This window comes from Bubalus bubalis, chromosome 17 (genome assembly GCF_019923935.1).
Source record: "Bubalus bubalis isolate 160015118507 breed Murrah chromosome 17, NDDB_SH_1, whole genome shotgun sequence".
Classification (NCBI taxonomy): Eukaryota; Metazoa; Chordata; class Mammalia; order Artiodactyla; family Bovidae; genus Bubalus; species Bubalus bubalis.
In genome coordinates, this window is record NC_059173.1 from 69,754,814 (window position 1) to 69,777,151 (window position 22,338).

General features: G+C 36.9%; 1 protein-coding gene across 3 annotated transcripts in view; it reads left to right on the forward strand.

Annotated features, from left to right (window-relative positions):
* RBM46 (RNA binding motif protein 46) overlaps nt 1-21,928 on the forward strand; it is a 59,315-nt gene extending 37,387 nt beyond the window's left edge. For 2 of the 3 annotated variants that reach the window (XM_006061575.4, XM_006061574.4), the window contains exon 5: nt 20,986-21,928. In XM_006061575.4, coding sequence (XP_006061637.1) covers nt 20,986-21,185 — 200 coding nt within the window. In that variant the 3' untranslated portion in view covers nt 21,186-21,928. Of the gene's footprint in view, nt 1-8,341; nt 8,402-20,985 lie in introns of all 3 variants that reach the window. The other variant, XM_044930586.2, reaches the window with a different exon arrangement.
* The last annotated feature ends 410 nt before the right edge of the window (nt 21,929-22,338 follow it).

Sequence of the window (22,338 nt, forward strand, 5' to 3'; positions counted from 1 at the left end):
TTCTTCTCTCTCAAGATTGCTTTGGCTATTCAAGGTTTTCTCTATTCCCATACAAATTGTGAAGTTATTTGTTCTAGTTCTGTGAAAAGTGCTGTTGTAGCTTCATAGAGATTGGAGTGAATCTATAGATTGTTTTGGGTAGTATACTCATTTTCACTATATTGATTCTTCTGATCCATGAACATGATATATTTCTCCATCTATTTGTGTCATCTTTGATTTCGTTCCTCAGTGTTTTATAGTTTTCTATATATACGTTTTTTTTTTTGTTGTTTGTTTCTTTAGGTAAATGTATTCTTAAGTATTTTCTTCTTTTTGTCATAATGGTGAATGGGATTGTTTCCTTAATTTCTCTTTCTGTTTTCTCATTGTTAATGTATAGGAATGCAAGGGATTTCTGTGTATTAATTTTATATCCTGCAACTTCACCATATTCATTGATTAGCTCTAGTAATTTTTCGGTGGTGTCTCTAGGGTTTTCTATGTAGAGGATCATGTCATCTGCAAACAGTGAGAGTTTTACTTCTTCTTTTGCAATATGGATTCCTTTTATTTCTTTTTCTTCTCTGATTGCTGTGGCTAAAACTTCCAAAACTATGTTGAATAGTAGTGGTGACTACTTGTCTTGTTCCTAACTTTAGGGGAAATGCTTTCAATTTTTCACCATTGAGGATAATGTTTGCTGTGTGGTAAACATACATGGCTTTTGTTATGTTGAGGTTATGTTCTTTCTATGCCTGCTTTCTGGAGAGTTTTTTTTTTTTTTTATCATAAATGGATGTTGAATTTTGTCAAAGACTTTCTCTGAATCTATTGAAATGAGCATATGGTTTTTAACCTTCAGTTTGCTAATGTGTATCACATTGAGTGACTTGTGAATATTGAAGAATCTTTGCATCCCTGGGATAAAGCCCACTTGGTCATGATGTGTGATGTTTTTAATATGTTGTTGGTCTGTGTTTGCTAGCATTTTGGTGAGGATTTTTGCATCTGTGTTGATAAGTGATATTGGCCAGTAGTTTTCTTTTTTTGTGGTGTCTTTGTCTGGTTTTGGCATTAGTGTGATGGTGGCCTTATAGAATGAGTTTGGGAGTTTACCTTCCTCTGCAATTTTCTAGAAGAGTTTGAGTACAATAGGTGTTAGCTCTTCTCTAAATTTTTGGTAGAATTCACCAGTGAAGCGATCTGGTCCTGGGCTTTTGTTTGTTGGAAGATTTATGATTACAGTTTCTATTTCCATGCTTGTGATGGGTCTGTTGAGATTTTTAGCTTCTTCCTAGTTCAGTTTTTGGCTTATACTTTTCTAAAAATTTGTCCATTTCTTCCAAGTTGTCTATTTTATCGGCATATAGTTACTGATAGTAATCTCTTATGATCTTTTGTATGTCTGTGTTGTCTGTTATGATTTCTCCATTTTCATTTATAATTTGGTTGATCTGAGTCTCCCTTTTTTTCTTGATAAGTCTGGCTAATGGTTTGTCAATTTTATTTATCTTCTCAAAGAATCAGCTTTTAGTTTTGTTAATTTTTGCTATAGCCTCCTTTGTTTCTTTTTCATTTATTTCTGCCCTAATTTTTGTGATTTCTTTCCTTCTACTAACCCTAAGTTTCTTCATTTCATTTTTTTCTAGGTGCTTTAGGTGTAGAGTTAGGTTTTTTATTTGACTTTTCTCTTGTTTCTTGAGGTAAGCCCGTATTGCTGTGAACCTTCCCCTTAGCACTGCTTTTACTGAGTTCCATAGGTTTTGGGTTATTGTGTTTTCATTTTCATTTGTTTCTATGCATATTTTCATTGTCTTTTTGATTTCTTCTATGATTTGTTGGTTACTCAGAAGCGTGTTAGAGAATGCAGTGGCAACCCACTCCAGTACTCTCACCTGGAAAATCCCATGGACGGAGCAGCCTGGTAGGCTGCAGTCCATGGGGTCGCTAAGTCAGACATGACTGAGCGACTTCACTTTCACTTTTCCTTTCATGCATTGGAGAAGGAAATGGCAACCCACTCCAGTGTTCTTGGCTGGAGAATCCTGGGGATGGGGAAGCCTGGTGGGCTACCGTCTCTGGGGTCGCACAGAGTCAGACATGACTGAAGCAACTTAGCAGCAGCAGAAGCATGTTATTTATCCTCCATATGTTTGTGTTTTCAATAGTTTTTTTCCCTGTAATTGACATCTAATCTTAGATGCTTGAAATGTTTTCAGTGTTTTCGAATTTACTAAGGCTAGATTTATGGCCCAGGATGTGCCTAACACTAACCCTAGGGATCCTAGAGAATGTTGTGTGTGCACTTGAGGAAAAGGTAAAATTCATTGTTTTAGGGTGAAGTGTCCTATAGATATCAGTTAGGTCTAACTGGTCCATTGTATCATTTAAAGTTTGTGTTTCCTTGCTAATTTTCTGTTTGGTTGATCTATCCATAGGTGTGAGTGGGATATTGAAGTCTCCCACTGTTATGGTGTTACTGTTAATTTCCCCTTTCATACTTGTTAGCATTTGCCTTATGTATTGAGGTGCTCCTATGTTGGGTGCATATATATTTTTAATTGTTATATTATCTTCTTGGATTGATCCTTTGATCATTAGGTAGTGTCCTTCTGTCTTTTTTCATGGTCTTTATTTAAAAATCTATTTTATCTGATATGAGTATTGCTACTCCTGCTTTCTTTTGGTCTCTTCTTGCATGGAATATCTTTTCCAGCCCTTCACTTTCAGTCTGTATGTGTCCCTTGGTTTGAGGTGGGTCTCTTGGAGACAGCATATATAGGGGTTTGTTTTTGTATCCATTCAGCCAGTCTTTGTCTTTGGTTGAGGCATTCAGTCCATTTACATTTAAGGTAATTATTGACAAGTATGATCCCATTGCCATTTACTTTGTTGCTTTGGGTTTGAGTTTATATACCTTTTCTGTGTTTCTGGTCTAGAGACAATCCTTTAGCATCTGTTGAAGAGCTGGTTTGGTGGTGCTGAATTCTCTCAGTTTTTGCTTGTCTGTAAAGCTTTTGATTTCTCCTTCATATTTGAGTGAGATCCTTGCTGGATACAGTAATCTGGGTTGTAGGTTTTTCTCTTTGATCACTTTAAGTATGCCCTGCCATTCCCTTCTGGCCTGAAGAGTTTCTATTGAAAGATCAGCTGTTATCCTTATGGGAATCCCCTTGTGTGTTATTTGTTGTTTTTCCCTTGCTGCTTTTAATATTTGTTCTTTGTGTTTGATTTTTGTTAGTTTGATTAATATGTGTTTTGGGGTGTTTTGCCTTGGTTTATCCTATTTGGGACTCTCTGGATTTCTTAGATTTGGGTGGCTATTTCCTTCCCCATTTTAGGGAAGTTTTCAACTATTTGTTGAAAAACTATTAAAAACTCAAGTATTTTCTCAGGCCCTTTCTTTTTGTCTTCTTCTTCTGGGACTCCTACGATTCAAATGTTGAGGGGTTTAACATTGTCCCAGAGGTCTCTGAGGTTGTCCTCATTGCTTTTAATTCTTTTTTCGTTTTTCTTCTCTACGTCATTTATTTCCACCATTCTATCTTCCACCTCACTTATCCTATCTTCTGCCTCAGTTACTCTACTGTTGGTTCCCTCCAGAGTGCTTTTGATCTCAGTTATTGCATTATTGATTGATTCTTCTTTATTTCTTCTAGGTGCTTGTTAAACATTTCTTGTGTCTTCTCAAGCTTTGTCTCTAATCTATTTATATGTAACTTCATTTTGTTTTCAAGATTTTGGATCTTTACTATCATTCTGAATTCTTTTTCAGGTAGACTCCCTATCTCCTCCTCTTTTGTTTGGTTTGGTGGGCATTTATCATGTTCTTTTACCTGCTGAGTATTTCTCTGCCTTTTCATCTTGTTTAGATTGCTGTGTTCGGGGTGGCCTTTCTGTATTCTGGCATTTTGTGGTTCATCTTTATTGTGGTGGCTGCTCACTGTGGGTGGGGTTGGACTAGGTGCTTGTCAAGGTTTCCTGGTTAGGGGCGCTTGCGTCTGTGTTCTGGTGGGTGGAGCTGGATCACTTCTCTCTGGAGTGCAATGATGTGTCCAGTAGTTTTGGGGTGTCAGTGGGTTTGGTATGGCTTTGGGCAGCCTGTCTTTTAATGCTCATGGCTGTGTTCCTGCTTTGCTGGAGAATTAGCTTGATATGTCTTGCTGTGGAACTTGTTGGCTCTTAGATGGAGTTTGGTTTCAGTGTAGGTATGGAGGCTTTTGGATGAGCTGTCTATTAGTGTCCCCTGGAATCAGGAGTTCTCTGATGTTCTCAAGGTTTGGAGTTAAGCCTCCTGCCTCTGGCTTTCAGTCTTATTCTTACAGTAGCCTCAAGACGTCTCCATCCATACAGCACTGATGATAAAACATCTAGGTTAATGGTGAAAAGATGAGGGAAACCCAGAGAGGTTCACAGAGTTACATGAAGAAGAGAAGAGGGAGGCGGGAGATAGAGGTGACCAGGAAGAGAAGAGGGGGAATCAAAAGAGGAGAGATCAATCTAGCCAGTAATCAATTCCCTATGTGGTCTCCACAGTCTGGATCCCTCAGAGATGCTCACAGAGTTACACAGAGAAGAGAAGAGGGAGGAAGGAGACAGAGGTGGCCAGGAGGAGAAGAGGGTGAATCAAAAGGGGAGAGAGCAAGCTAGCCAGAAATCAGTTCCCTAAGTGTTCTCCACAGCCCAGAACACCCAGAAAGATTCACAGAGTTAAGTAGAGAAGAGAAGGGGGAAGGAGGAGATAGAGGTGACCTACGGGAGAAAAGGGAAAGTCAAAAGGGGAGAGTGCAATCAAGCCAGTAATCACACCCCTGAGTGGAAATGGATACTGAAGATTAGATTCTTAAAGGTAAAAAATTGGTAACAAATACCCAAAAGCAAAGATTAAAAATCTAGAGTAGAGGTTAGACTCTCAAAACTACAATATTAAAAATACAAAACAAAATCAATCACAAAAATTATAAATATATATATATGTGAAATTTGCTTTAAAAATGGTCTTTTAGCAAGGTAATAGTAGGTTATAAAAATGAAAATTAAAGGAGTAATAAAGAACTAAATTTTTTTTTAATTAAAAAGTGATAATAGTAAAAACAGGAATTTCTCTGGAGCTGTTGTGGGCAGTGTGGGGTCAGTTCAGTTTTAGATAGTTCCTTGTTCCAGCTTGTACTTGTTCTCAAGATCTATAGGCCCCCTCCAATGCTTAGTCAATGTTAACTACAGCGGTTCTCTCTTACTTGTTTATTTTGGCTTCCTCTGTTTGCAAGTCTCTTCTGATTTCTGCCCTGACACAAGGGGTCGAACCCCGTCACTTACCTAGGCTGACTTGCTCAGTTCTGTTGTGGGGAGGGAGAAACACTGCAAACAAGTACCTAAGCAGGGAGTGCTTGCAGTGTATGGACCACACTGGGTTTGCCCCCGCTCACAGAGGCATGTGCTTTCTGGGTCTACACTGCTTAGGCTCCAGGGTGCTCTGCAGGGCACTATCCAAAGCAGGCCCTGCTTTCTGTGCACTTCCGAGGTCTAAGCTGCTCAGGTTCTCGGGAACTCCACAAGGGCACAGACTCGTTTGGGCATCCATTCTGTGCCCTTCCGAGGTCGGAGCAGCTCAGGCAACCAGGTGCTTGGCGAGGGCACTGTCCCAGGTGGGCTGTGCGTCTTACCACCTCCCCAGTCCCAGCCGCTCGGTTTCCCTGGTATGCCATGGGAGTGCCGTCTCAGCTGTGTATCTCCTCTGGGGAGCTTACCTCAGGCTGCAACCTCCTGGCAGGAGTCAACCGTCCAGGATCCCAGGTAGACGTGGTTAGCAGCTGGGGGGCTGCTCACAGTCTGGTGGAGGATGCCGTCTCTGGGGCTGAGACTGGAGCAGCCCCCTGCCTTCCGGCTCTAGCTCTCGCATGCCTGCCTCTGCCCTGGCAGGGGGTAGGGGGTGGGCTGTATGCAGCCGGATCACTCTCCTTTGATATTCTCTTAGTCCTTTGTTCTGTGAGCGGGCCAGGCTACATGTTAGAGCCTTCCATGGGAAAGTTCTCTCTCTCTTTATTTTTCCTCTCTAGCGATCCCCCAGTTTGGGTTGCTGTCTCACATTAGCTTCCTCAGATTGTCCTCGGGGCATTCAGGCCTGGTCCTTACCCCAAGGACTGATGATGCCACCCAGGCCTCCCTGTCCAGCCTCCACTCGCTAGTGGTGGATGCGAGCATCTGGGCTGCTTCTCCGTTGGCAGTTGCGGTTAGGCACCTATTCTGTGTGTTTCCCCCCGCCCCCCCTCTGGGTTATGTTGCCCTCTGAGATTGCAAAAATCCCCCACAGACCTGCCTGTGAGAGGGTTTCCTGTTGTTTGGAAACTTCTCCTCCTTCACAACTCCCTCTTTAGGTTGAGTCTCTGTCCCTAACTCTTTTGTCTCTCTTTTTATCTTTAATATCTTGTCCCACCTCCTTTGGAAGAGAATGGGCTGCCTTTCTGGGTGCCTGGTGTCCTCTGCCAGCATTGAGAAGTTGTTTTGTGGAAGTTGCTCAGCGTTCAAATGATCTTTTGATGAATTTGTGGGAAAGAAAGTGGTCTCCCCGTCCTATTCCTTGGCCATCTTGGGACTGCCTCCATTACTCCTTTATTATAAACTCCTCTGGCTACTTTAATATTTTCTGTTTCTCCTGTGATTTTCAGAAGTATTACTATGGTAGACTTAGGTGTAATTTTCTTAGTTTTTGTCTTAATTGGAACTTTAATCTGGATCAGTGTTTTTCACTTGTTTTAGAAAGTTCTAAGTTATTCTGTTTTCTTATATTGCTTTTGTCCCATTTTCTCTGTTTTTCTCTATGGTACTCCAGTTATGAACTGTTGGACCATTTTACTATATCCCATTTATCTACTGTGTTCTTTCTATACTTTTCCATTCTTTTGTATAATTAGTCTACATATTTTTCAGGGTTGTCTTTCTGCTTATGAATTTGTTTTTTATCTGTGTCTAACATGATAAAGTAATTATTTGAATTTCTCAGTTCTGAAATTTCATTTGATTTTTTTGTTGTGATTTATATTTTTCTTCCAAAATTTTCAGTCTTGTTTTTTATTTCCTTGAGGATGGCAGTCATAATTATTTTGATGTCTAGTTCTGAAAAGTTTGTCTACATTTCCTATAGCTCTCTTGCTGTTGACTTCTGTTTCTTATGACTGTAGGTCACGTTATTTTATCTTTTTATATGATTGGTTCTTTTCAATTGAATGCCAGGTATCATATATGAAAAATGTGATGATCTGAAAGCTAAGATGCTTGCTTTAAAAAGGTGACCATAGGACTGGCAACCTCAGATTGTCTTAATCTTGGCAGGTATTGAGATTTGAATTTAGTCATCTAAACTAAATTAAAATTGGTCTACTTCTAGTTCAGTTTTATTCAGGGTTCTAGACATGCTCCTCAACTCCAGTTTTTGTTCTCTTATCCTCAGAAATTTGTCTGTATGTTGCCATCTTCCTTTGTCTCTCAGATCCCTCTTTAGAACTTGCCAGTCTTTGTAGGCAAAACGTACCTCCAGAAGATGTGCATACCTCTTCGAGTTTCTTCTTGTCTAAGATCACAGTCCCACAGTTCTTCAATCTTGACCATTCTCAGTGCTTTTAGATAGTTAGCTTTTCTTTTAATAAATGTCTGGGTATTTAGTTCTCACTGGGAAGGGTTGACTAAATACCTAATTTATTACACAAAAACCAGAAAATATGGTGCCTTTTTCTGCTGAGTTATCTGTCAGATCAGTATTTAAAAGTCTATAGTTTTATGTGGATCAAACATTTTTTACTTGTTCATACTTGAATACAGAGATCCACCAAAATGGATGGACATTCAAAGTTATACTGTATATAGCTAAGTTAGGCTTCAAGTAGATCAAGTTTAGCTGTTAATAAGTCAGATATTTTTTAAGGTTAGTATTAGTTTGGCTATTTATTTCTTTTTAACACAGAGGGAAATGATATTGATTTTTTCAAATTCACTTAGGTTCTTTGGCTATCCACTTATAAAAAATCGGGCAATCTCATTTGTTTTTTAAATATTTTTCTTATTTTATTGGTAGAGTAGTCCTTCTTGGAAAAACCAACTAATAAGGTCTTAATTTGTATAGAAAGATATGTTAATTCTGTTAATGTATTAAATCATAATTTTCATTCTGAAAGCAAAATACTGCTCTTTGTTCATCTTTGCAGAACTTCAGAAATAATTATCACTTGTTTATTTTCCTCTAAATTTATTTTCATATTTACTGATCAGATAATTTTAACTGAAGTTATCAAGGATTCCATCACTTCCAAGATAGGGATAACATCCGTCTAAAGACTCAATTCTTTTCTGTCTTCACTGCTTACAGACAGGGAACACAGTCTCTTCAGCCTGGACCTATATAGAAGAATTTGGAGAAAATAAGCAGGTAAGAAAAAGCTTCTTAGGAATATTAAGTGATATGTTTAGTTTTCAGAAAGCTAGTTATAAATTATTCTTCTTACAGTTTTAAGAAGAAATATTTAAAATTGGCCAATGAAACCTTGTGATAACTTTTGATGATTATAGCTTTGATTATTATAGACGCATTACACAAAGTTTTAAAAAGTTAACCTGGTTTCCATATTTTAGGACTTCTCAAAACTTTAAACAGGCTAGTGTATACACTGTAAAGCACCCAGATGACAAACAGTATTTTAAAGTAGATGTAGTTGAAATAAACATATCATAAGTAGATTACCCCAGATTTCTCAAACTAACTTGACAATGGAAGGCTGATTTTTTCAGATTTATTAAGCCAAATTATTATTGATACAGTTTAGAATAAAAACTAAATTTATTAGGATTCACTTAGTTTTTTCAATATGGTACTGAGGAGGATAAATTTTAGTAGGAAATTAAAGGTAGTTTAGAGTTTGAGTAAAGATTATTAGTATCTAAATTCATTTTTACATACAGAGACCAAAAAAAAAAATGTTGTAGTTCACTGGGAAGTAATCTGTATGTTCTTGAGTAAGTTTTTTATCTTTCAGTACCTCAGTTTCCTCCATGTTAAAGAGAAAATTAGTAGTGCTTACCTTGTAAGGCTATTGTTAAGGATTAAATACTGCTAATCTTGAGTAGTTATTTTTTTGTACTTAGTAAGTGCTCAATAAATATTAACTATAACTCATGCTTCAGATACTGTTCATGGGGTTCTTGCAGCAAGAATACTGGAGTGGTTTGCTATCTGTTCCCCCACTAGACCTCATTTTGCAGAACTCTTCACTATGACCCAGTCATCTTGGGTGACCCTACATGGCATGGCTCATAGCTTCATTAAGTTATACAAGCTCCTTTGCCATGACAAGACCGTGATCCATGAAAGACTCACACTTTTGCATTGGAATGCAAAAGTAGGAAGTGAAGCAATACCTGGAATAGCAAGGCAAATTTAGCCTTGGAGTACAAAATGAAGCAGGACAAAGGCTAACAGTTTTGACCAGATGGTCAGTCAGTTCAGTTCAGTTCAGTCGCTCAGTTGTGTCCGACTCTTTGCGACCCCATGAATCGCAGCACGCCAGGCCTCCCTGTCCATCACCAACTCCCAGAGTTCACCCAGACTCATGTCTATCAAGTCAGTGATGCCATCCAGCCATCTCATCCTCTGTCGTCCCCTTCTCCTCCTGCCCCCAATCCCTCCCAGCATCAGAGTCTTTTCCAGTGAGTCAACTCTTCGCATGAGATGGCCAAAGTACTGGAGTTTCAGCTTTAGCATCATTCCTTCCAAAGAACTCCCAGGGCTGATCTCCTTCAGAATGGACTGGTTGGATCTCCTTGCAGTCCAAGGGACTCTCAAGAGTCTTCTCCAACACCGCAGTTCAAAAGCATCAATACTTCAGTGCTCAGCCTTCTTTATAGTTCAACTCTCACATTCATATATGACCACTGGAAAAACCATAGCCTTGACTAGACAGACCTTTGTTGGCAAAGTAATGTCTCTGCTTTTGAATATGCTATCTAGGTTGGTCATAACTTTCCTTCCAAGGAGTAAGCGTCTTTTAATTTCATGGCTGCAGTCACCATCTGCAGTGATTTTGGAGCTCCAAAAAATAAAGTCTGACACTATTTCCACTGTTTCCCCATCTATTTCCCATGAAGTGATGGGACCAGATGCCATGATCTTCGTTTTCTGAATGTTGAGCTTTAAGCCAACTTTTTCACTCTCCACTTTCACCTTCATCAAGAGGCTTTTGAGTTCCTCTTCACTTTCTGCCATAGTGGTGTCATCTGCATATCTGAGGTTATTGATATTTCTCCCAGCAATCTTGATTCCAGCTTGTGTTTCTTCCAGTCCAGCGTTTCTCATGGTGTACTCTGCATATAAGTTAAAAATAGTCAATACCAAAGTCAAATTGATTATATTCTTTGCATCTGAAAATGGAGATGCACTATACAGTCAGCAAAAACAAGACCTGGAGCTGACTGTGGCTCAGATGATGAGTTCCTAACTGCAAAATACAGACTTAAATTGAAAAAAGTAGGGAAAACCACTAAACCATTCAGGTGTGACCTAAATCATATCTATTATGATTAGTACAGTGGAAGTGACGAAAAGAGTCAAGGGATTAGATCTGGAGACAGAGTGCCTGAAGAACTATGGACGGAAGTTTAAAACATTGTACAGGAGGCGGTGACCAAAGTAATCTCAAAAAAAAAAAAAAAAAGAAATGCAAGAAGTCAAAGTGATTGTCTGAAGAGGCTTTACAAATAGCTGAAGAAAGAAGAGAAGCAAAAGACAAGGGAGAAAGGGAAAGATATACCCAACTTTAATATAGAGTTTCAGAAAATGGGAAGGATACATAAAAAGGCCTAAAATGAGCAATGCAAAGAGATAGAGGAAAACAATAGAAAAATCTCTTTAAGAAAATTGGAGGTATTAAGGGAGCATTTTATGCAAGGATGGTCACGATAAAGGAAAGAAAAAGTAAGGATCTAACAGAAGCAGAAGAGATTCAGAATAGGTATCAGTAATATAGAGACAAACTATACAAGAAAGGTCTTAATGACCCAGATAATCATAATGCCATAGTCACCCACCCAGAGCCAGACATCCTGGAGTGTGAATTCAAGTGGGCTTTATGAAGCATTACTATGAACAAAGCTAGTGGAGATGATGGAATTCCGATGAGCTGTTTCAAATCCTAAAAGATGATGTTAAAGTACTGCACTGAATATGCCAGCAAATTTGGAAAACTTAGCAGTGGCCATAGAACTGGAAAAGGTCAGTTTTCATTCCAGTCCCAAAGAAGGGTAATGCCAGAGAATGTTCAAACTACCATATGATTGTTCTCATTTCACATACTAGCAAGATAATGCTCAAAATTCTTCAGGCTAGACTTCAGTAGTATGTGAATTGAGAACTTGCAGATGTACAAGCCAGATGTACAACTTCCAGATGCCTTTTAGAAAAGGCAGAGGAACCAGAGATTTAATTGCCAGCATTCATTGTATCATAGAAAAAGCAAAGGAATTCCAGAAAAGCATCTGCTTCTGCTTCGTTGACTATGTCTAAAGCTTTTCACTGTATGAATCACAACAAACTAGAAAGTTCTTCAGGAAATGGGAATACCAGACCACCTTACCTGTCTCCTGATAAACAAGAAACCTGTGTGCAGGTCATGAAATAGCAGACCCAAACATGGTACAACTGACTGGTTCAAAATTGGAAAAGGAGTATGGGAGTGCTGTATATTGTCACCTTGCTTATTTAACTTATATGCAGAGTACACCATGTGCAATTCCTCCACCCTGGAATCAAGACTGCCAGGAGAAATATCAAGAACCTCAGATATTCGAATGATACCACTCTCATGACAGAAAGTGAAGAGAATCTAAAGAGCCTCTTGATAAGTGTGAAAGAGGAGAGTGAAAAAGCTGGCTTCACTCAACATTCAAAAAACTAAGGTCACAACATCTGATCCTATCACTTCATGGGAAAGGGTGAAAAAGTGGAAGCAGTTACAGATTTTCTTGGGCTCCAAAATTATCTATAGACAGTGACAGCAGCCTTGAAGTTAAAAGATGCTTGCTCCTTGGGAGGAAAGCTATGAGAAACCTAAGTGAAAGTGAAAGCTGCTCAGTCCTGTCCCAGTCCTTGTGACCCCGTGGACTGTGCATGTCCATGGCATTCTCTAGTCCAGAGTACTGGAGTCAGTAGTCTTTCCCTTATCCAGAGGATCTTCCAGACCCAGGGATCGAACCCAGGTCTCCCTCAAGCAAGTGAATTCTTTACCAGCTGAACCACAAGGGAAGCCCAATAATACTGGGTTGGGTAGCCTATTCCTTCTCTAGCAGATCTTCCCAACCAAGGAATCTCTTGCATTGTAGGCAGATTCTTTACCAACTGAGCTAACAGGGAAGCCCCTAGACAGTGTATTAAAAAAAGACATCACTTTGCCAACAAGGTCTGTATGGTCAGAGCTATGGTTTTTCCAGTAGTCAACTACGGATACCAGAGTTGGACTATAAAGAAGGTTGAACGCTAAGAATTGATGCTTTTGAATTATGATGTGGGAGAAGACTCTTGAGAGAGTCCCTTGGACACCCAGGAGATCAAACCAGTCAATCCTAAAGAAATCAACCCCGATCATTCATTGGAAGGACTGATGCTGGTGCTAAAGCTCTAATTCTTTGGCCCCCTGATGTAAAGATCTGACTCACTGGGAAAGACCTTGATTCTGGGAAAGACAGAAGGCAAAAGGAGAAAGGGGAAAAAGGAGAAGGGTGCAGCAGAAGATGAGATATTTAGATACTCACCAACTCAATGGACATGAATTTGAGCAAACTCGGGGAGACAGTGAAGGGCAGAGGAACCCAATGTGCTACAGTCCATGGGGTAGGACATGATTTAGCAACTGAACAGAGAGCAGCATACTTCAGATACAAGCAATATATTTAAATTTGAAACTTAAAACTTTATTTGTATAGATCTTACTCTTAGTTAAAATTTTTAAATATGTGATGCTGTTTCAGAACTGCCTTCCCTACAATTTTTTTTTGTTCAAATTTTAAAGTATGAAGACTAAATTTATTGATGGAAATGAAACTTGAAAAGAGTTGCTGGCTGTCTTAGAGCTGTGTCTTCACCTTGGCTCAGACAGTTTTTGTAGTGAGCTACAATTTTTAAGCTACACTGAAGCCTAGTTTTGTATGTGTGGTGTCGCTTCAGTCATGTCTGACTCTTTGTGACCTTATGGACTGTAGCCTGCCAGGCTCCTCTGGACCTCGGATTCAGACAGGAATACTGGTGTGTTGCCATGCTCTCCTCCAGGGGGTCTTACTAACCCAGGGATTGAACTCCTGTCTGTCTCCTGCATTGGCAAGTGAGTTCTTTACCACTAGCGCCACCTAGAAAGCCTAGTTTGCTATAACTCAAATCATAATTTTCCCTCTCATAGGCTGCTCTTTTATTCCTCTTTTTCCAAATGGTGTATAAACTAGCATTAAAAGGAATTTGACATAATTAAATCTCTTAATACAAAGGTAGCATACTGGAAATTCTAGAAAGAATTTGTTTGGTCTCTTCAATTTTTTGACAGGAAAGCAGCTAGGTTTCACTTCAGTACAAATAGCTGGATCCCTATTATTTTACATTTGGTCCTTTTTGAGCTTTTTTGTTTGTTACATCTTGGCCTCTAAAGACATTTGAGTTTATAATTGCTGTATTTAACATATTTTAAGAATTTTTCTTATTTCTTTTTAATGTTTTCCCATTATATAGTAGTCTTATTAAAGGTTCTTCCTATACTGATTTGCACAGTTGTTCAGTGAAATAGCTGTTTCTGTGGTCACGTTTGGGAAGAACCATGAACTATATATTCTCCCCTTGGAAGTTATAATGCATTGCAGTTAGCATCCTGAATAACTATAGTACAATTTGTTTAGCTGTTAGATCCATCTTTCCTAAAATTTTCCTAAGATGTTTTTTGGCCCAAGGGATTCTTGTTTCAAGAATTGTGTGGGATGTAGTTTGGGAAACTTAAACTAACCCAGAGAAATGCTTGGGATTTCTTTATAATTTTTTTGAGGTATAATTAAAATACAATAAAATGCTCAAATTTAAAGTGTAGACTTCTGATCAGTTTTGCTTTATAAATCTGTGAAATCAAGAAAAAGAAGATTTCTGTCACCTTTACTATAATCCACTTAGTCTTCTGCGTCCTCTTTCCCAGGCAGGCACTGAAACTGATGCTTTCACTGTAGTGATATTAGTTTGCATTTTCAAGGATTTCAAACCTTTGTTTTGGGGTTTCAATTATAATCTTTAGATAATTTAGAATGAAACAGCTGTTAATAATACAGATAATTGACAAAATGTTTATGATATCAAAGTTTTTAGAGTAAGAATTTTAAACCCATATCTTCAAAATTATATGGGAATTACACTGTAATGCGGAGAAGGCAATGGCAACTCACTCCAGTACTCTTGCCTGGAAAATCCTGTGGGTGGAGGAGCCTGGTAGGCTGCAGTCCATAATTTAATTAATAATTTCCCCTCAAAATTGAATTTGAGAAATAGAATCATCTAGTAAAATCAGATAACTAATTAACTATAAGCTTATAAGGAAACAGTTATAGACAGTAACTTTCTTACTCAGGCACCTATTACTAAGATTATCATATTCAAACCCTCCTATAAATCATGTTAAAACAGAAATACTGACCTCAGTTACTCTGTGGGCCTAGTCTTAGAGAAACACATCGGTCATTGCATGTGTACTCTTTGCCCTTTACTGTCAGTCACCTGATAGGAAAAATTAAGTAGGAAATTAAATACTTAAAAAAAAATTTACTTGAAGTAGGGAAAGTAAATGAGGTAAAAATACCAGTAAATTTGATACTCCTAATGTAGTCCAGTCAAAAATACCACATAAAAATTTAGTTAATGATTTTTAAATATCTCATAGGTTATAGTTGCTTAATAATTACCAATTCTGAAAATGCTTTCCTCTGCTATACAGTTAGCTCTTGGTCTTCTGTACTAGGATAGAAATACAGCATAATGAATGATAAATGTTAATTGTTTTCTAACATACATGATTTTAATGTCTATGTTTGAACCTAGCCTTTTTAAAATATTCTAGATATATATATATAAAATATTGTTAGAAAAAAACTATTTTAAAGATGAAATTCAATGGTTCAGTAAAAGAAAGTTATTGAGTTACTATAGTTATGGCTATTCAAATATTAGAAATTGAAATAAAAAATGGTAAAATGAAATTTTTTCAAAATTTTGACAGAGATCTCATAGAAATCTAAAGAAATGCTTAAAATACATGTTAAAGGTGGAAATGTTTTTCACAGGTCAAAACATCGGGTGCTTCACATTGCTGTTGGGAGAGTTAAAATGGTATATAGTTTCTTGGAAAATCATTGGCAATACCTCAGAAAGTTAAACATAGAGTTTACCATATGACCCAGTAATTCCATTCCTAGTTATTCACTCTAGAGAATTGAAGACATATGTTCACACAAAATTTTGTGCACGTACTCTTTAGCAGTATTATTCCCAACAACCAAAAGGTGAATGTCCATTGATAAACAAATGGATAAACAATTTGGATAAACAAAATGCAATATCTCTATACGATGGCTATAAAAAAGTTCTGATACATACTACATGGATGAACCTTTAAATCATGCTAAGTCAGTTAAGAAAGACCACCTTAATTATGTAATTTCATTTATATGAAAAATCTATAATAGGCAAATCTGTAGAAACAGAAAAGTGAGTGGTTGCTGAGGCTGGAGGAGATGGAATGGGGAGTGACTGCTAATAGGTACATACAGAGTTTCTGTTGAGGGTCTTGTTGCATAACTTTATGCATGTACTAAAGATCACTGAATCGTACACTTTAAAAAGGTACATCAGAAAGAAGAGGTGGATATCAAGGTAGAATTCACAGAGCTAACAAGGAGAAAGGAAAAAACCAATTATGAGGAATTTACTTTCTAATGGAAAATGAATTCAAAGAGTGTCTTGTTAGAAACTAAAAGAAAAAGATTAATATGAGAGGATGCTTTCTCGGAACTCACTTTAAAGTCTCTATTAAGGCTTTCTCCTTTGTATAAGACAAAAGCAGTTGGCGATTGTGTGATGTCCCATCAAGATGTGTAAGAGAGAAACAGAAAAGCAAGACTCAAACAGAATAAATCAGTATACCTATTTCTTAGTTTCCACTGAGAAACATATTGGTGGCGTTTGTCTCATGCTGGACAGAGAAGGGTCGGAGGCCACAGTGTATTCACTGCAGAGGTAGGACTGGCAAGCAGGTGGGACATGTTCTGCCAGGCTCTGCACTTGCTCCCTGGCACCACGTGGCACCATGGCTATGACTCACGATCCTGCTCACTCCAGACATAGCTTCAAAGTCTTCTGGAATCAAGGGCCCTCTTAAGGTTAAGCCTATAAATCAAATTTATTCTGTAAAAATGTTTTTATTCAGCATATAAATATGGAATTTTAGAGGATTTGATTAAAATGATATCTCTAATAAAGCATTATATTAGAGCAAGTTACTCATACATTTTTTTGTACAAAAGGGCCTTTTCCTTAAATGAAATGTTGCATAAAAGTTTAGCATTTAAAGCAAGGGAATGCAGAGTTGTGTGTTGAAGTGCAAAATGAGGGTGTGGATAGGTGCAAGCAGAAGCCGGGTAGCTTAGTGTTGGTCACTCAATCATGTCTGACTCTTTGTGACCCCATGACTGTAGTCCACTAGATTCCTCTGGTCAGTGAAATTCTCCATGCAGGAATACTGGAGTCGGTTGCCATTCCCTACATGAGGGGGTCTTCTCAACCCAGGGATCAAACCTAGGTCCTCCCACATTGCAGGCAGATTCTTTACCAACTGAGCCACCTGGGAAGCTTCAGCGCTCTCTTTCTCACCCTGCCCACAACACCCTTTTGAAACACTTTCTCTCAACCTAGTTTTGAGAAAATTGTCAGAGTAAAAGAGCTTGATCAGGTGGAAATAGTACTTTCCTAGGAGTTAGAAGGCCTAATTTTTGACTTGTTTTCTCTGTTTAACTGTGTGGAATATGGAAAAGTCACTCAAATCAACCATCTTTTGTTGGTAATATTCTTCAGTGAAAGAGGTGGTTTAAAGTAGAGACTTCTGAGGACTCAAGCTATTCCTATTTAATATTTTGATTTAGAGAATTTAATTAGTAAAAAACTTTATTGATATCAACAGTAAGAAGAAAAAACCAGTAAGAATGATCAGTAAGTGACCATTTTAGTAAAATATCTAGTTCAAGCCTTTGGTTTCATTTTTATTGCAAGTCACTGGGGTCAGATCCAAGACCTAACCAGGACCCTCATAAATCATAACAAAGAATCTTTTCAGATGCTACATGCAGTGAAATATGCCTGTAGCCAGCCTTTGCATCTCAGATCTTTGCAACTTATCTTCTGCAATTTAAACAGCTTGGTTGTGTTCCACCAGTTTCTTGTATGCCACAACAAGTAGGAATGTAGCCCCCATTTAGCAGTCTGTGAGGTTTTCTTCAACCCAGATTATCTGGAGCCCTCTAAATTTTATGATGAAATTTTGTGAAAGTAAAAATGTTAGTCTTACAGTCATGTGTGACTCTTTGCAACCCTGTGGACTGTAACCCCCCAGGGTCCTCTGTCCATGGGGATTCTCCAGGCAAGAAGCCTGGAGTGGGTTGCCATTTTCTTCTCCAGGGGATCCTCCCAACCCAGGGATCAAACCTGGGTCTCCTGTATTGCAGGCAGATTCTTTACTGTCTGAGCCACCAGGGAGTCCTTAGACATAAGGGAAATACAAATTAAAACCAAAATGAGATATCATTTCATATCACTGCAATATGTGTGTACTGCTGTAAATGCACTGTTTAGCAGTATCTGTCTCTACGCTATCACCTAGCAATTCTACTCTTAGTTATTTACCCCAAAGAAATGAAAATATGTATTCACAAAAGAACTTGTATAAGAATGTATATAACAGCTTAATCATAGTAGTCAAAGTTAGAAACAACTCAAATTTTTATCAACAGGTAAATGGATAAAGAAATTGTGGTGTGTTCATACAGTGGACTACTACTTACTCAACAATAAGAATCAACAGCCTACTGATATAACATGAATGAATCTAGACATAAAAAGTACCTTAAGAATTCATTTTATATAAAGTCCAAGAACAGGCAAAACTAAACTAATAATGCTAGAAATCAGAAAGTGGTTGCCTCCAATAGAAGGGCTCTGAAATGGATAATGGGATCTTCTAGATTGAAGGATATGTTTTATATCTTGCTTTAGGTGTTGTTTACATAGGTTTTTATAGTTAGCAATACTCATTGTAATGAACACATAAGATGTATGCATTTTATTGTATGTAAATTGTGAAAGTGAAAGTCAGTCATGTCCGACTCTGTGACCGCATGGATTAGACATTCCATGGAATTCTCCAGGCCAGAATACTGGAGTGGATAGCCTTTCCTTTCTCCAGGGGATCTTCCCAACCCAGGGATCAAACCCAGGTCTCCTGCATTGCAGGTGGATTCTTTACCAGCTGAGCTATTAGAGAAGCCCCATGTAAATTGTACCTCAATTTAAATGTAAAGTGTAAATTTTACCTCAATTTAAAAAGTGTTAAGACAGTTGAATAATTATCAGTGTAAAATTCTGAAATTGGCTCTGTATCATTCCCATAAGAAGAAGTGGGGAGGGGAGTCCATATCCCAGTCTGAGGCAGAAACAGAGGATGAACAAGAACTAAGGGTGTTCATTGGGAAGAAAAAGCAGAGGTGGACAAGTAAATATATGTTAGGAATTTTAATTCATTTGTTAATTTGTTGTTTCATAGAAATCAGTGATGTTTCTGAGTTCTGTTGTCTGTGATACATAAATTATATATTAGAGGAAATACAATTCATCTAGATTTATCTCACAGGTATTATCTCAAGTTTGGTATGTATTATATTTTCTAGACACCCAGATGTTTTTCTGAATATATTTAGAGTTTTAGATTGCAAAAGAATTTTTTTTGAAATGCTTGTTAACATCTGAAGCTTTTTATTTCCCAATCTTCATAGTATTAGAGAGAATTTTTTTTTCTTTATTTATCCTCTATGAATAAAGCCATCAAAGTACCCTTTTAATTTTATATTTTAGTCTCCTTCAGAATGTGAGACTACAGTGGTCATTAGTGTGTTTTTAAATTGAAGGTTTACAGTAGGGGTGTATCAAAAATGCAGTTTTTCAGACCTAATGAACACTCTGTAAGTAGCCAGTTGTCTGTATCTTCTTTGTGAAATCTTCTGAAAATCTCTCTTTTAGCCACATTCCATGAACAGGCTGCATTAGATCTTGAATGGATATAAACCCAAAGTGAAAGTGATTTTTCTGAAAACTGCATTTCCCCATATACAAAGTATAACTATTTAAAGATCTGTTCTTTTAAATCATGTTGTCTGTGATCACATTGTTAAAATTTGAAAGCATGAACTATATGAATAAGGAATTGATTGTGTGATAATCTTTAGAATGAGAGGAGAGAATCAGAACTTTAAAAAAAACAATTATTAGAATTATCAGAAACATTAAGATTTCTGTTTATACTCAATATTGTAATGCTTTAGGCAAAGAGGATCCTTTAAAAGAAGAAAAAAAAATTTCTATAATACGTGGATTTATGTTACTTTATACCTGGATATTAGGAAAGCAAATGGTATCAAATGGATAGTTCCTTATCCAGTTTCAAAATATTGAAAATATTTTTAGTTGGATGTCTTGGTATTTGTCTTCTTGTAGCAAACTGCTTTCATTGATCTTATGGTACCATTAAAAGTTTATAAAAATTATTCTAATTATAGAATTTTACAGTGCTAGAAATTAAACTTACATTTAACTGATTTTTATTTTTTCCATTTTTTTTTTCTTAACTACGTTCTTTCTGATGTTTCTTGAGCTTATTCCCCTGCAGTTGATCTCATTCCTGTTGGCCTACTATTAAGTTCCATGACAATACTAAGTTAATGTTCATTTTTAAGTCTCATTTATAGTACCAGGAAAATGTAGAAAAAACTTGACCGATATATTAGATGACCTAATTTCTTCCATTCCTAGAAGTACCATACCTTTTATAAATAATCATTTTATAGTCATTTTCACACTCTTTGACTTACTCTACACTAAAGAACATAGTTGAGTTTTTGGAAAGTACAGGATTTAACAGATTTGGTCTTTAATGGTCACACACATCTCTAAACATTATAATTAATGAAGCAGGAAATTGCATCTACATAAGATTAATGTTTATTTTGGAACAGTAATATTTCAAGTACTGGTTTTCAAAAAATAATTTGGATTAATGTTTGGATTTCTCAATATTGTAAGTTGATAATGGTTTCTTGATGTTTATTTTATGAAGATGATTCATTTTACTGTTTTATGGTACTGGTAGGATTCTGATATTAAGTTGGTTTGTCGAGTTGTATAATTGTTTATATTAATATTTAAGTAATGAAATGTTAGACAGTTTTTGCAATCCAGGGGTAAATGTTTCACCTAACACAATTTTTAAAAAGAAGCAAATAATGAATTCAGTGTTTTATATCTTTTCTTCATGGATGACCTACACCTTAGTGTCAATATCAGATTTAAAAGGAGCTTCATTGTGAATAGAGTAAGAGAAATCAGAGGTTCTCTTTTTTGGTGATCATAAAGACACAAAACAATTGATAGATATCCAACAATGCATCCTAGTAAGATCTCTGAAGCATTGTGTCAGTGAAAGTTTACATAACTGACTGATGAAACTGTCAGAATTTGCAATGCAGTGAATGCTGAAATAGTCTTTACAAGCAATATAAGATGATCAGGATTTTGAAAGTTTTAGAACATTATGTTAAACTGTGATTATAGTTATAATGCGTTGTCTCTTTGAGTTAAATTTGTAACCATAAAGATGTGCAGCATAATTGTTATGTATTTATTTACAGACTACAATTTCCGTCGCAGCTCAATAAATAGTCTTTCCCCTGTTAGTGCTACCCTCTCTTCTGGGACTCCCAGCGTGCTTCCTTATACTTCAAGGCCTTACTCTTATCCAAGCTATTCCTTGTCACCAACGATACCTCTTGCTAATGGCGGCCATGTTGGACAGCGATTATATATCTCCAATCAGGCCTCATTCTTCTGAAGAAAATACTGTAAACAGGAGTATGAAGTTTCTTTGTAAAGCATGCACATTAAAATACTGTTTTATTTTAGAATCGGGTCTGTACATTTGGTTTTAAAAAGAAAATTATATATTCAACATAGTAAACATCAGCCATAGTAAACATCAGAATAACCTACAGTTGTAAAACTTGTAAAAATGCTACGGTTAAAAAGTTAGTGATTTCTCTTGATAAAGGTATAACAAACTACTGTTAGTTTTAAATTTTTGGGATTTTAAATAACTTCTGATTCTTGAGTGGTCAATAGAACCCAGAAGTTTACATTAATTTTTTTCATTGTAACTTTACTAAATAGAGTTTCACAAGTATTAAAGCACTAGATTTGATTACCAAGGATCACTTATCTGTATCAGAGATTAGAACAATTATATAACCAGAAGCATCTAACTATTATGTAAAAAGAAATGAAGGGCAAAAAGATTAAGATGCAAATTTTATGCAGTACTAAAGAAAAAGCAGTCTACCATTGTGGTCCTTGAAAATAACTATAAATATTTTAGTTAATAATTATTTGTTGTAAAGATAAATTATAATTTTGCCGTTAATATATTCAAGGTTTTTGTAGTTATACTTCTGTTTTTGTGATATTCGATGTATAGTTGAGTAAGAAGTGTTATGGTTTTTTAATGTTGAAATCATGTGTTGTTTAATTTTTGTACTTGAATTCAAATTCTTTGACATTAAATATACAGTGTTTCTAATATGCGTGTGTCTCACTTGTTTATTAGTATGCGCAAAAAGTTTAGTTCTCACAATTGACTTGCCCTTCTAAAAACCAATTTCCCCTACTTGGTTTGCATAGGCTCAGTGTCTTCCTTGGGATCAAAGCAAAGGATAATGCAGGAAGAAAATTAATAGTTTTGTGAAACATAATAACAAAGTCCTTTTTAGGGACCAGTAGAAATATTTTGTTGATTAACCCAGTGATGGTTTCCCCTCTTTCTTATGAATAATTAATGAACTCAGGTCATTTGGGCTGTTTAATAGTTTAGCAGCATACATCTGTGATCAGTTTCTAATGATGGTTTCCATAAGAGACAAAAATCTTTGCACTGGTTAGATACCAGATATTAGCTTTGATAATCAACTCATTGTATGGAATAGAGGGTTTTG